We start from the raw sequence: 15,764 nt of genomic DNA, 5'->3' as shown, positions 1-15,764 counted from the left end.
AAACTCAACTTGCTTTATTCAGAAATAAAGAGGCTATTTACAGCCAATTACAAGATACATTGACTCAATTTGGGATTCCCTATTTAACAGGGATCCAAAAACCTCTAGCTTGGACTTTTAAGTTAACAAACTAATACTAAATAAGGACTCAAATTTCAGAAATAACTAACTCTAAGAGATAAGAGACTCAAATAACTGACTTCTAAATAGAAACAAACTCTAAAAGATAAAATCCCCTTCTAGATAAGGGATCCTTATCCACATATTAACTAACTCAACACAATTTTATTAGGACTATAACTCTCAAACTACTGACTCAAACAAAAAACCAAAAGTAGATCCATAACCTTGGATCGAGGGGATTCTGTCAAGACCCATACTGAGCTCCAAAAGGGAGCTTCAAAAAATGACCAACATACCCCTGGGGCATTCAGCTAGCTTTAAGTGCCCCTTTTTGGTTCTGTTTTTTGGGCCCAACTTTGGGGGGGGGGTCCAACCCTGGTCACATCAGGGAGGCCGTATGTCATACAAATCCAAGAGGCAGCAAACACTTTCTGGACATCATCAATGCTCAGTGGACAGCACATCTTATGCATCCACTGCATATGGCTGGTAAGTATACATGTTGCTTGTTGGTAATTCATTTATTCAATATTAATGAAAATCTTATAACTAATGGTGGGTTTTTTTAATTGTGTAGCCTGCTACCTACTACCTTAATCGCAAATACCAGTACAACAACTATTAGGGGTTGAAAACAGAGCTTATTAAGGCCGTGATGGCCCTGGTTGTGAAGTTGGAACTGAACTTAATTTCCCAGTCCTTATGTAACAATGAGGTGAGATAGTAGGTAATTAGAACTTAAAATTTGCATTTGAATTTTGAAAGAATTTAGCAAAAGCTGCTAAAGATTACTAAAAATGATTTTAAAGTAGATGCCGCTGTGAAGGGACGGGATAACACTAATCCAGGTTAGATCAATAACTCGTATAGAAATGTTACACTTTATAAAATTTTAGATTATCTATTAGGTAATAACTAATAACTTAATGCTTTTGTCATAATGCAACTGAGTGGCAGGTTCTCTATGGCAGGGATGTAGAGAACCTCAAGAAAGTACTGATCATGGTCCTCTCGCAAACTTGCTCTGCCTTTGAATGTGAAAGGAACTGGAGTACCTTTAACATAATCCACTCGAACAGGCAGGACAAATTGGGATCTCAAAGCCTAAATGATCTTGTGTTCGTCACTATAACCTGAGATTGAAGATGCAGGATGCAACAAATATGAAGCCAAGTGAAGAGTGATGGGAAGCAAGAGACCATCGACCTCGTCGCTATTTTCTAGGTGGACTCAGACCCCCTTGTTGATTGGTTGAGGGAAAGGGATGAGCCGGTATTGGAGCAACTTGGAGGGAGGCTTGACCCGGAGTTTGCTCGTCATACGGGTTTGATGTTGATGCATTCATGGCTAAGGAGGGTTAGGTAAATGCAAAGAATGCACCTAGTATTCTTGACGAGGATTAGATGATGGCCCCACATCACAATGATTTTGTGCCTTCCACAAACACGCAAGATCTAGATGAGGCCTAGGCTACTAGTCAAACTCAGCAGCATATGGATGATGGTGGTGGTGATGATGATGGTCGTGGTGGTGAAAGACTTCGAGAGCGCATGGCGGTTCCACCATTGAAGACACAACATGCCCCCATCAAATTCACTGGGGAATCATAGTTCATGCATGCCACCCAAGATGAGCATTTATGGTGGCATACCTTGCCATAGGGACAAGGGCTCCACATCTGGGGGTACTTATGCCAGAGGGCCTCGTGGCCAGTTCCACCTTTGAGCCAGAGGGATGCTGACATGGCTAGCTTGGCAGACTCAATGGGATCGACGAGCTTGGATGGCAAAGAGAGTGTGTGGGTCTGCACCATACGAGGCTTATGAGCTTGGCTATAGATATGGATATTAGAGAGCACATCGTGGAGCATGGTGGGGGCATACACTAAGTCATCTACTTGTTCTAGTGTGCATGGTGTTGCATATGGTGGCTTATATGTTAATTCGAGTGGTATATCTGATATGGATATAGGGATGGATTAGGCAGATCATTTGTGGAGTCCAACTTTGGATATCCATCACGGCCATCAGTAGTACTAGTAGTACTACCAAAGGTAGATTCAATAACTTGTCTCATTCTGAGTATTGGCCATGGGAGTCGTTTCCCTTATGACACATTACCTAAGATGGGTTGGCTATTTTGTGCTGACAACACCACCTACATAAGGGCAATGACTAATCACTATAGGCATTCCATATCACCAGGTGAGTTTGTCCACTATTAGCAGAGCTACCAAGGTTAGGGATTGGAATCAACCCCACACAACAACTATCATTAGGTTAGAGTGGATCTGAGGTGTATTAGAATTCGTAATGCATTCATGTACAGTTATGTCATACACTTATATTGTTTTAACCATGTACTACTAAAAACTGACTTCTACACTTCAACTTAACTACTTGTATATTGAATTTTAATTGTCTTTTAAATTGCATTTTAATGAAAAACTTAGGGTTATCTTGCTTCATATCCATATTTACATTTGTTAAAATTCATGTTCCAGACTTCCTATTTTGCCCTACATACAGTCGGGCATTTGCCAATCAAGAACACCACTTTGGGTTAGGTTTTAGGCAAAAGTAGCACTCCTGATGTGTTTATTGGCTGGACATAAAAAAAAAGCCAGAATAACCCCAAAACCAACCGAAATTAAGGATCAAAACTTTTTTAAAAAAAAACCAAATTTTCTGAAATTTCGGCCATCTCGGTAAGTACCGAGACGGCGAGTTGGACCAAAATTTCGAACTATTGTGGTGTATAAGAAGAGAAACTGATGGCCGTATCTAGGGAGAGCTAACAGTAGTCAAAGAAATATTGTCTTACCACCCTAAAACAAATATATAACCTGTAAGTGGAAAAACTTAAAGAGAATCAGTTCTTATCAAACCTGCTTCTGGATTCCATCGCAATTTCCTTTGGTCATGCTGCACTCGACTTTTACCTGACCAGCAATTTCAAGAGTAATTGACCAACAGAATAAGAACCAATTGTTACTCAAAGATAAAACACATCCTATTCGAATGTCGCGTAACTAAATTTCTTTACACTACAAACCTTGGATAAGTTCCATCGGGAAATAAGAAGTACCAAGCTTTAAATGCTGTGATAAAGGAGGACGACTCAATGTTTTAGAAAGCTTGCCCCGATCAGAATACCGTTCTACATCTGTGTCACGGCCTCCTAACACCAGAATTGGAGTCATCTATGTCATCATGCAAATCATAATATTGAAATAAATTGAACCTCGACATGATTTTTCATGTCTTAGTTCAGCAGCTCAGTTTGAAATTCAAAATACATAGTATCATTTCTTACAAATTGTTTAGAATTGCAGTGCTACGTTCAGCCATCCAAAGTAATGTTGGTAAATAGTAAACCATGATTTGAAGAATGCATAATTGAAAACAAATCTAAACAGAGAAAAACTGAGAATGAGATGGAGTTAATTAGTGGTAGACTCTTGAAATCTCATTCAGGAAACAAATGTATAATATAAACTGCAAATGTAACCCTCCCTCTCTCACTGGCTGAGTATAAGAAGAGGAAGGAAAGAAACTCATAACTCATAAGTAGATAGAATAAGTTAACTGTACCCTTGCCTTGAATGGTAGCCTTACTGAGTGTAAGCATTATTAATACACCGGTTTGAGTTTCAACTCTTTTCCTTTGCCTTATCCACTGCCCTTCATGGCGGGCCTCCCCTGGACAGTGTCTCCATCTCACAGGCCCCCCCAGTCCCTTAGGCTTCCTCTCCTTCCTTGCCCCTTCCATCTCCTTCCGTGCTGCCTTCACCTGTCAGGGTGGGATGGCTTGGTCTGCTCTCATAAGTAAGACCCTGAGCTATCAGGTGAAGGTCTCCACTTGCATTGTGTCCCCCCTTCCATGAATGGCAGCTCTAACCATTTGATGATGTTTTGAGCTCCTGGAAACTGAGGCAAATCTCTGGTCCAACTCCTTAGTTAGCCACTTCTTTGGTAGACAACCACCTTTTGACGTTGTCAAACTCTCTTACAAAGCAATGTAAAAGTCAATGACATTTGGAAATGTTCCAGTTAGATATATTTTATCATCCCCAAATTTTCTGATGATTATTTCAATCAGCATAGGCATAATTACCAAATTGGATAACTTCAGCACTTAGTGAACAATTTAGAACTCTCAAAACAATTGCAATCATTATTTTGCGCAAGACTAGAACCAGAACAGGTCTAAGCCCGGGTAGAATCAAATATCTTCAAAGAACAAAAAAGAGAGCAGTGGGATCCCCTAAAAAGAACAAAAGGATCTCTAAAGTACAAGACTAATGAGATCCCAAAAGTCGCCCCACAAAAGGAAAAAAATCTCAAAAGATAACCAAGAGAAATAATCCCACAAAGATAATAACATGTTGAAGCTGCGGTTGAAGCTAAAGGATCTTGAAGTTCTAATATGAAACCTCAAATCAGATCACAGTTGGTAGAAACAAAATAAGACCAATCAGCACTTTAGGGTTTTGAAACCCGAGATTTTTCGAGAACCAATGAGGACGAACTAATCCTTGCAGTGGCAATAGATGTTGGACTTGCCAGCACCTTGAATTGGTAAGAGTAACCAAAAGACTGATGTGGACAACTTGCAAAGAGTTTCCTGCAAAGTTGAAGGACTTCTTGTGAGCTATTGGACTGAAGTAGGGTTTGAAATCAAGAACCAAGAGAAGGGGACAAGCAAATAGAATGGGCATCTCACCCCAGGCCTCTCACATACCACATCATCCACTGGAAGTACCAAATTCCATATTATCCAGAAGGGTCAGTGAGGAATGGGGAACTAACACCAAATCTGGATCTAGACCGAATAACCTAACCAATCTGAAACAAATTTAATATGAATTAAGTTCCTGGATCTGAGAATGCCATTATAATTCAGTTCACATGCAGAACTATCCATACCAAATACCAACCTTAAAAAGTTAATTAGGTTAAACTTTTCGAACTTTAGGATTCTACGATGATGGTTAACCTTAGAATCTTATTGCCTTACTCTACTCTCCGTAGTCCTCGCCTCTTAGCCCTTACATGCTACTAAGTACAGATTTCTTGACAATCATGACTTCTTCAGTAACTGTAAACTCTATTCATCAATTCTTCTCATCTTCTCTCCACACCTTAATCTTCTCCATCTCCAGCAGCATTCTGCAGAGGCTCATGGTTGATTTTCCAACTTCAAAAGTCTTGCAATTCCAACCTCCGTGCAATTTGGAGCTTATCTCCCTCTCTCAGCTTTTTCTCTGCTTGTAAGTCCTCAATAAAAACAGAAAAGGCCGATGGTAGAAAAATTCAGAGTTCCTCCCTCTCAATACATTTTTCTGTTCTGCTTTCTTCCACTCTTCCATCCTAGTTATATTATATGTTTCAAAGTTCAAAGCATCGTCTCTTGAGGTAAGCAACTCTCACAGACCCTTATTTTTGCAGGTATGTTATACCCCTCACTAAATTTCCAGAGAGTTCTACATTCAAGCAGCTGGAAGTCTTCATCATCTGCCCAATAAAGAATCCAAATGTGATATATCTGGGAAAACTTTTCTTGGTGACTCCACCCCAAAGACCAAAAATATGAAAGAAACCAAATATTTTTCATTTTTCTAGCAAAGTCGTCTGTTTTAGTCAATGCAGGTAAAGTAAGTTGGCGATTCTACCATTTTACCAGAAATTGATTTTACCAACTAACCCCCATTCCAATCATCATGATCTATGAAAGGTGAAATTTTACAATTATTCATAAATTAAATACATAAAATGACGACAATTTTTTGGTATCTCGCTTACTAAATAATATTGCTCTCTATATCAGTGCATAAAAAAAAAAAAAGTGGATATCCTAATTAGCCATCAAGAAACTCAGCTAGTTCAAGAAAGGTTATATATTTTTTCAAATGAAAACTCTTCACCTAAATTTGTTTGTTAAACAATGTCAAAGACAAGTTTCTAGAAAGGTGTTTCCTCAACAAAATGTTCAGCTAACTTTTCTGCAAGTTGATCCATACGTTCCCTGAAGTTTTCTCTGAAGTTTTCTATTCTCAAGTCAATGAGCTGTCCATGCTCCATTAATCTTAAAAGAGTGAAGTACTGAAGGAACATTTGGATTATAGAAATTAGATACTAGGCTAGCATTTGATTGGAGACTATTTTTATTTTTTCACCGCATTTGCATTGCAAAACTTGTGCATATGATTTCCTCAGTTACCTGAGAATGACTACTTGAATTGAGGAACCAAATGAAGACTAGCCAAGTGAAAACATAGAAAGTGACACTTCCTCTCCCTTTGAGACAAATGCCTCAGCAATCAATAACCAAAAATAGTAGCTTGCATTGCTTTCCATATCCTCCCTATATATTTTCAAGAAATATGTGATATTAGACACTTGAACATGAGCGTACTGTTGTTTTTCTAGGAGAGAATTAGTTTCTATCCTTTGAAACAAACTTCTAACGATAATTTCAACTCCACGAGCATATTTTATAAGAAAGAGAAAAAAGGCCACCTGAATATAACACAAGTCACTTGTATGTTCATATTAACAAATAACAACATACAAAGTTAAAGACATTCAAGAATAATATTTTAATGGTGTTGCTAACTACATATTGCTTACTTGAATGGGCTGTGTCTTCAATGTAATAAGGAGATGATTTCCAATAATTAAGCAACTTCATGTTCCAATAAACCAAGGTCTTCTCCTCTATCACATCATTAACATTGGGTAATTCAACATTTTCCTGCAATTTCACAAAAGATAAGACAAATCTACCCAAATAGCTTAGACAAAGAATGAAGGTATTTCTTTTCTTGGTTTTGAGTTAATGAAAAGAAGCTTTTCTTTTCCAACTAACTATTATAATTTAGTGACTATTATTGAACCTACTTATTTGTCCACAACTTCAAGAAGAACGAAAGGTTGAACTTGTTTTGGTTAGAACAGTCAGGTGAAGTATGACAAGGAACCCAGATGGATGTCCAAAGTTGCCTAACAGGCTGCTAGCCAAGAAAAGAACCTTATTGTACATAAGTCTTCCTCATAAAAAGTCATTTAGCCTGTGCTCATGAGAGCAGAAGGGACCCACGGCTGTCTAATTAACCCAAATTGAGAAGTTTCAAGATAAGTAGAGGGGCATTTAGTTTGCTTAGTGAGACTATTAATTTTGCTGTAAAATTAGTCCGACCAGACATGTGAGAGCCCAAGGAATTTCATTTTAGATTCACTGCTTAAATGGGAAAATGCATTTGCCTATTATCTTCTGCTTTAAATTAATTAAGCCAACAAAAATGAAGGTATAGATATCTATCTGGGGGTTTGAGTTTTTGATATAGTCACAGTTATCAAGGTGGCACCTTGCACCCAAGCATTCTTGCTGGGGCCTAAGCAACTTTCACCTTATTGCAAGGTGCGTTGCATTGGTTTTTTGGGCCTTATTGAGACATCTTTGTAAATAACTAAATTAGCACATACCCACTTATTCAAATCCAATAAAAGTAGCTATAAATTAAATCTCCACATAAGGAAAAATCAAGAACAGAAACTGAATTTTCACTAGTAGTTCCAATCTTCAACAATCTAATGGTGGGTTTTCTTTCATATCAAAAAATTCCACCTATCTTAATATGGTAAAATATTGCAAAAAGCCAAAGTTTTGGTAAAATATTCATTTTGTCTTGATATCTAAAAATATTTTCTGTCTAAGTAGCATTGACAACACTAACATTCACCAGAAACAGTCCGATCTTTGACAACATTAGCATTCACCAAATACGGTTCGATCAGATCATAACTCCTCGACCATAAATTTCAGCAAATGTTTATTTATTGGAAAGCTGATTTTGTGCACTAATACAAAAAATCTAATAGAAAAATAAAATAATTTAAAATTTAATATAGCTGAAAAAATGTGTATGCCACATTGCTATGATAGTACGATAAACATAGTATATTTGTTTTTATTTGTTTATTTTGTCATGAATATCTAGGTTTTGCATTATTCCTTAATGCTATCTGTGCCAATAAAAAAGTTATATAAAAAAAAGAACACCAAAAAGCCTTAAAATAGCCCCATAGACAAGGCACTTGGAAGACCCTCATATAGCATGATTGCTTAGGTGCATTGATTGGACCAAACCCATCTAAAAAAGTACAGACCGAGATCTGAGACAGAATTTTATTGGGATTCAGTAAGATATATACAATATTATCATTTACATCTACTGGATAATCATCTAATCTCTTTTCTTTTTCTTGTTTTTCTTTTTCTTTTTCCTTTTTTTCTTTTTTTTTTTTTTTTTTTTTTTTTTTTTTTTCTGTTGGGGTGGGGGGGTTGTGAATGTATAATCTGATACTCTATTTGATACCGAGGAACCGATACGGCGTGTAGTGTAGAGGACACAACAGGATAGAGTTTATAATCTAAGTTTGTAGGATCTATATGAAAAACTTTTAGCTGGATGTTTAAGTACCAGCTATGGACCTAACAGACCAGGACATATAGTGTGACATGCCAGGAGAGTGGAGCTTTTGATTAGCAGCATTAGTATTCCTAATTAAATTAGGATTAAGATTCCCAACTCTACTATGATTAGAATTACCAATCAGACATTATATGATAGAATTGTCAAGATCACCATTCAAATAGGGAGAGCTCCAAGGTACATCCAACTCAGTTATGGATTTCATGGAAACCCTAGATATTAAAAATCAATAGAAACTTGAGTATCAAATTCCAATTAGATTTAGGTTACGTTTGTATACACTTTTGAAAGTTTTCATGTTTTGGAAAGGGAGGAAATATAGTAGAAAAACGGACTTCTCACAGCATGTGCATTTCCAAAAATTCAAAGAAAAGAATTTCACATCAAGGAAAAAAGAAAAGAAAAAAAGCTTCTGAAACAATTAAATATTTTGCCCTTTAGGAAAAATGTAGAATTTAAATTTTTATCAGGTTGCATGTTTGAAAGAAGGAAACATCCTCTATAAAGCAGGGTGTAAGGCTGCAAATATGCCAATCCAAAAGCAGGAGCCTCTTGCACTAGAATGCCTCTGTGTGAAGCAGGAGGATACATCTGCATATATTTGCCCATTCTAGAGCACTGGAATGCTCATTTTTCTTTGTTGCCTTAATGATAGAAATACAATCCTAGACTAAGGGAATGGAGCCACTGAGATCTCTCATACACATACAGAAGGGGAGACTTTAGAGTGTATTGGATATTTTATCAAAGAGTTGCCTCCTAGGCGACTGAATGATGGGATTGAAGGACTCAAGGCTAAATGAATTTCTACAAGACAGGCAATTTGAGTGAAGATTGGCCACATCTCAATTCTTGTATCTCAGATAGTAACAATAATAAGGAAAATAGTAGGTAAGGCAAAAAAAGGATATATGATGATTAGTGGTAGGAACTTGATCGTATACTCAAACATCAAGTTTCATCCCAAATAGGGTAAGCCATGTAGAAACAAGAAACTTCTGAAGTCCATGACAATGAAAAATTACATAAGAGTGATAGGAGCATCATAAGCATACAACAATTTACATATGGATGCATGCTGATAATGAATATATGTGGTAAATTTGAGTCTGAAACTTCAAAAGCAATGTGTACCAACCATTCACTACCTATCCATTGATAGGAGCCACTTTCTTTCCCCCTTTTCGGAAAAAAAAAAGATTCCTAAATGGTCAAAGTCTATCTTGTCTTTACCACGAGTCATTTTCTTTGGCTAACAAACAAAAAAGTTTTGCCCAGGCCAAAAAGCCGTATCGCGCTAGGCACATCTCTTTCTCATATGACACGAATAGGTGACAACCAAGAAGGTATGATGTGGTAATTCCAACAACTGGAAGCATAGAAAATTGACTAGTTTGAAAATTCCAATCATTGGATAGCATATCCTCCGGAAGACGTCCGTGCACTCTCTCAATACTCTAGAATTTTTCAATGCTGCACTTTTTCAAGTAACAAACTTTTTGCAGAAAAAATTGAAGGATCTGGAAGTCCCCAAGATTTCAGCCTGTTGGTTGAGTCCCATTAGGAGTTCAATTCTATTAGAGTTTTAGTTTGTGTAAATTTCTATTTATTGTTACCCAAGTAAGGGTATTTATGTAATAGTCCTTTTTCTACTTTATTATAAATAGAGGGCTTAAGATCACACTGATCGATTAAGTCATTCTACCACAATCATTTTTCTCAACATGGCATTAGAGCCAAAAAACGATTAGAGAAAAAAATGAAAGAAAAGCAAGAAAGCAATGATCGTCTCTCTCTCTTGATTCTGCGACTAGACCTGCTACAGCTGCAACTACCCCATCGCTGCCCTTCACTTCTTTGCCTTCCAGCAGCTGCAAGACTCCATCGCTTCTTCTTTTGGAATCACAAGAGTCCATAGCTGCCTTTTTCCCATTCCCATCAGCAGCAGGACTTTTTTGTTTAGCTTTTTTTTGGAACCACAAGCAGCAATCGCTGCCTTCCAGCAGCAGAATCCACATCGCAAGCATCAATTGCTGCCTTCCAGGAGCAGAATCCACATCGCAAGCATCAATTGCTGCCTTCCAGCGGCCGCAAGACTCCGCCGCTTCTTCTTTAGGAATAGCAAGAGTCCATCGTTGCCTTTTTCCCATTCCCATCAACAGCAGGACTTTTTTGTTTAATTTCTTTTGGAATCCCAAGCATCAATCGCTGCCTTCCAGGCTCCAGCAGCAGAATCCACATGGCCAGACCACCTCAATCCTGGTAGAACCGTGTCTTGGTTTTTCGCTTTCTAACCTATGGTTCTATTAGCCCAAGAAGAAAGAAAGAAAGAAAAAGAAAAATATATACTGCCGATTCAAGGGTCTCTATTGTAAATTTGAATATTCTCAGGGACTTATTTTTGTGAATTTGCATACTTTTAGGGATCTAATTGTAAATTTGCATATTCTCAGGGACCTATTTGTAATTCTACATAGTTCCAAGGGCTATTTGTAATTTCACATATTTCCAGGGGCCTTTTGTAATTTCACATATCTTCATAAGGAAAGAAAGAAAAAAAGAAGAAAGAATAACAAAAGGGAAAGAAAGAAACGGTGTTACTTACCTTATGCACCCTTTGAGTCCTATGAGTCCTATAACTCCCTAGATTTGGTTGTTTCAGTTGTTTTGAAAGGGTGAAGATAGAAGAATTGCAAATTTTACATATCTTCATAAGGAAAGAAAGAAAAAAAAGAAGAAAGAATAACAAAAGGGAAAGAAAGAAACGGTGTTACTTACCTTATGCACCCTTTGAGTCCTATGAGTCCTATAACTCCCTAGATTTGGTTGATTCAGTTGTTTTGAAAGGGTGAAGATTGAAGAATTGCAGACAGTTTTTTTTGACATGGCAACTATCGATGGTACTACTGCCTCCGTTGGCTTCGAACATTACCCCACTCTTCATCCTCTTTCGGTAAGATTTGATGGAACAAATTATTTGATTTGGTCTCGAACTGCCTACCTGACTATTGTCGGAAGAGGATCTCGAATGACTCTCTTACTATGTCATTCCTTTTGAATTCCATGACTCCAAATATTGCTCGTGGATAGCTATTACTTGATACTGCAGCCCAAATCTAGAAGGCTACTACTGAAACATATGGACATTTGGAAAATGATGCACAGGTTTATGAGCTACAAAAGAAGATCATGAGACTACCCAAAAGGAACTGATTATGTCCCAATATTATACAGAGTTGCGATCTCTTTGGTAGGAGTTGGATCACTATGGAGATTATCACCCCACTAATCCAGATGATGTGGCCACTTATAGGAAGCATGTTGATAAGATTGCGGGTTTGAATGTGGAGTATGATCAGATCAAAGTGTAAGTATTGAGTCAATCTCCCTTTCCTACACAATAACAGTCTTATGCCCTTGTCAATGTGAGGAAAGCTGTCGATTAGCCATGCTTCATACTCCTATTGTAAAGAAATCAGCATTACAGTCTGTTAGCACTAAAACTAATTCAGCCAAGGAGATTGTCAAGTGTGAGCACTGTCACAAACCATATTACAACAAGGCCAATTGTTGGAAGCTCCATGGGAAGCCTGCTGATTTTGAGCAAAAAAGGGCACAAAGAAGAGGAAAACCGAAGGCTAATCTTTCTGAGATGGTTTCCACAACACCCTCTACAAACGTTGGTTTTTCACAGGAGGACTTAGCTACTCGCAACATTTTCTTGCAATCTTCTACTGCCGGTACAGCCTCTACTATTGCTTCCTCCATTACCCCTACCAATTCCTACCTTGCTACTTCAGGTAAAACTTTTACAGGCTTCAATGTTTCATCAGTTTCTGCTCCTTAGATCAGTGATACAGGAGCCACAGATCATATGACAGGTTCATCCTCCTTTTTCTTACATTATTCTCCAACTTCTGGAAAAGACAAAGTTCGAATTGATGATGGCTCATATTCTTCCATTGCTGGAAAATGGACCATTCAGCATTCTCCATCACTTTCCTTATCTAAAGTTTTACATGTTCCCTCTTTCTCTACTAACTTGTTATCTATCAGTAGTCTTACACATGACTAGAATTGTAAAGTGACATTTTTTCCATCTTACTGTGTCTTCCGGATCTGGTAACAAGGAAGGAGATTGGACATGGTAAACTAGACAATGGACTTTATCTACTGGAGCCGATTGGAGGATTTACTTCTACTTTGACTGTGATAGGGCTTTGGGATCACAATATTATGCTACATTAAGGAGAGGGAGAGAGAAAGAATTAGGGTTGATTAAGGGTTATAAATAGAGGTAAGATGTTAGGAGGAGTTATGGATTATTTATGTGAGTGTTTGGGCGACGTAGGCCAGAGGGGCAGCAATGTGGGGTGCGAGTGATTGGCACCATTGCAACCGGTTTATCATTGTTCTTTGTTATTCTATCAATTAAATGATATTAGTTTTGCATTCGATTCATGGGTTCCTAACAAATTGGTATCAGAGCGCATTTCAATCCACGAGAAGCGATGGAAACCAAATTATCCATTTTTTCTAGCGAAGAGAATGTGCAAGAATGGCTTCTTGAAGTGTTGTTTATTCTGTTGGGAACACCAAATTGAGGAGGAGAGAAGGTTCAGTATGGTTCTTCAACATTTGGAAGGAGATGCACTGGATTGGATATATGATAGATCTTGGTCCGAATTTACTTGGGTGAGTTTCCAAGAAGCCATGAAAATAGACTTTGGTTACGACAAAGAATCAAAACGAATTTTAAGTTCACACAATAATGAAACAATGATCAGTGTTTGCGAAGACAACCATGCTATGCAATCATAGGGAAGAGGAAGCGGATCAATGAAGGCAAAAATTGCTGATGAAGTCGTGATTAATCTCAAACCCTGTTCAGCTGGCATCGATAATCAAAACAATGGCATTGAAGTTTTATTTGAGTTTTCCACTAAAGAGAGAGAAGAGAAGAAACATAGGAGTGGGTCGCATAGGCTTTTCCGGATAGAAAGTAAGGTGGATTGGGAAGCAAGAATTCCAGCGAAACCTCCATGGGTGATGGGGATAGCTATGGAAGAAGATTTGTTGGCATCGTTGGAGCATAGACAACTTAATTTCCTGCAGAAATATTGTGTGACAGGGTTGTGGTTATGGGGCAAGTTTCCTATATGGAAAGATCTTCAAGATTCGATTATCCAATTCGGATTGATGGTGATGATTGCGAAATATTTTCTAGATCTAACGACAACTCAAGAATGGAAGGAAGAATCCCAATCGGCGGTAAAAGAGGAATGTCACAACAAGCTTTTGATCGTAAGTATTGTTTGAGAAGAAACAGTTCAGGTTTGGGTCTTGGTTGGAGAGACGGTTCAATTTGAGTTAGTTCAGCCTCTAGATTTGGACCAAGTGATACAAGTGGCCCAAACAAGTGAATTAGACACATGGACCTTAAGATCCAACAAGGTTGCCCTCTCTCCCCTTACCTATTCACCTTGGCTCTCGAAGTTCTCTCACGTATCCTCCAATCAAACACGGATCTTCTCCTCATCTCTCCAATTCCCAAATGTAGATCCTCTAACCTTACCCACCTCGCCTTTGCGAATGATCTTATGATCTTCTCAAAAGCGGACCATCAATCCATCTCCTCCATTATTTCCTCTCTTTCCTTCTTTGAATCTCTTTCTGGGCTCCGGGTCAACCTCAGCAAGTCCTCTATCTTTCTCTCTGGTGTCTCGGACGCTACCCGTGCCTCTCTTCTGCAGTTCTCAGGGTTCAATCCTGGCTCCTTCCCTGTGACCTACCTCGGTCTCCCTCTCATTCCCGGTAGGCTCACCCGCCACCATTGCTCCCCTATGCTTGATCACATCCTGAAAAAGCTTCAACTCTGGAAAGGAAAACTTTTATCTTTTGCTGGGAGAGTGGTGCTCATTCAATCTGTCCTCCAATCCTCTTACCTCTATTGGAGTGGCATCTTCTCTATCCCCAAATCCATTATCCAATCCATGGAGTCCCTCTTCTGTGCTTTTCTCTGGAAAGGTCAAGAAACGTCCAGATTCCTTCATCCCATCTCATGGGGGACGATCTGTCGTCCCAAAGCTAAGGGTGGTCTTGGAATCCGTCGCATCTCTGACGTCAACTTGACCTGCCTCCTTAAGCTCATTTGGAAGATTGTTACCAAGCATAACTTCATTTGGGTCTCCTGGGTGTATTCTTACATTCTCAAACAAGATTCTTTCTGGACTGCTTCTTGCCCCTCAAATCCATCTTGGATTTGGAGAAAGATTCTTCTCCTAAGGCCCCGCACTCTCTCCACCATCTCTATCCATCTCTCTTTTGGTTCCTCCACCCTTTTCTGGCTAGATCCCTGGCACCCGTTGGGCATTCTCCTCACCCTTCTTGGTCCCCGCACAGCCTATGAGACCCGTATCCCTAGGTCTGCCAAACCTCGACGTTTTCATCTCCCAAGGGGCATGGTCCCCTCTCCCCCACCCCAGCCTCACTCCGGTTTGGAACTTGCTCCCCCTATTCTTAACTTATCCCGCGATACCACCATCTGGACCCCTTCCCCATCCAAATCCTTTTCCATTTCCTCAGCTTGGAACCTTCTCCGATCTCCCCACCCCCTTGTCCCCTGGTCCCATTTGGTTTGGTTCAAAGGCCACATCCCCTGCCACTCCCTCACCCTTTGGAGAGCTCTCCATCATGCTTTCCCTAGTCCCTACCCATGCCTTCCTTATCAACCGCCACATCCCTGCCAACCCTAGCTGCACCCTATGCGGAAATGGTCCTGAGGACATTGATCACCTTTTCTTCTCCCCTTTTCTCCAGCCCCATTTGGGATAGAGCCCTTGCATCCATCTGGGCCCGCTCGAGACGCTCTTATGGGTTTGTTCGTGATTGGTCCTGGATCCCGAGGAATTTTGCCGACCACTCCATCTGCAATCGCCTGGGTAAGCTAGTCTTTAGTGCCGCCATCCATCACATTTGGTGGGAGCACAACCTTAGAAGATGGACTCCCAAATCTCGTCCCCTAGACTTGATTTGGAAAGCCATCTATTTTGATGTTTCTTCTAGAGTGGTTTCCCTTCCCCATCCCCTTGTTGCCAACAATCCCAGAAATAGGTTAATTGTTAGTTTCTGGGATCTCAGCTGC

The 15,764-nt window shown here is 39.2% G+C and overlaps 1 protein-coding gene across 1 annotated transcript in view; it reads right to left on the bottom strand.

Moving 5' to 3' along the window:
- Positions 1-15,764, bottom strand: part of LOC149018136 (uncharacterized) — a gene marked incomplete at its 5' end in the record, with an annotated part of 51,294 nt that overhangs the window by 17,566 nt on the left and 17,964 nt on the right. The window contains 3 exons of the mRNA XM_089153851.1: positions 3,011-3,064; positions 3,178-3,303; positions 6,756-6,879. Of these exons, the coding sequence (XP_089009977.1) occupies positions 3,011-3,064; positions 3,178-3,303; positions 6,756-6,879 (304 nt within the window). The remainder of the gene's footprint in view (positions 1-3,010; positions 3,065-3,177; positions 3,304-6,755; positions 6,880-15,764) is intronic.

Source organism: Hakea prostrata, chromosome 4, assembly GCF_041222555.1.
Source record: "Hakea prostrata isolate BN-2017 chromosome 4, UWA_Hpros_2, whole genome shotgun sequence".
NCBI classification, from domain to species: domain Eukaryota; kingdom Viridiplantae; phylum Streptophyta; class Magnoliopsida; order Proteales; family Proteaceae; genus Hakea; species Hakea prostrata.
The sequence above is the reverse complement of the archived record's forward strand: the minus strand, read 5'-3'. Positions and strand labels throughout refer to the sequence as shown.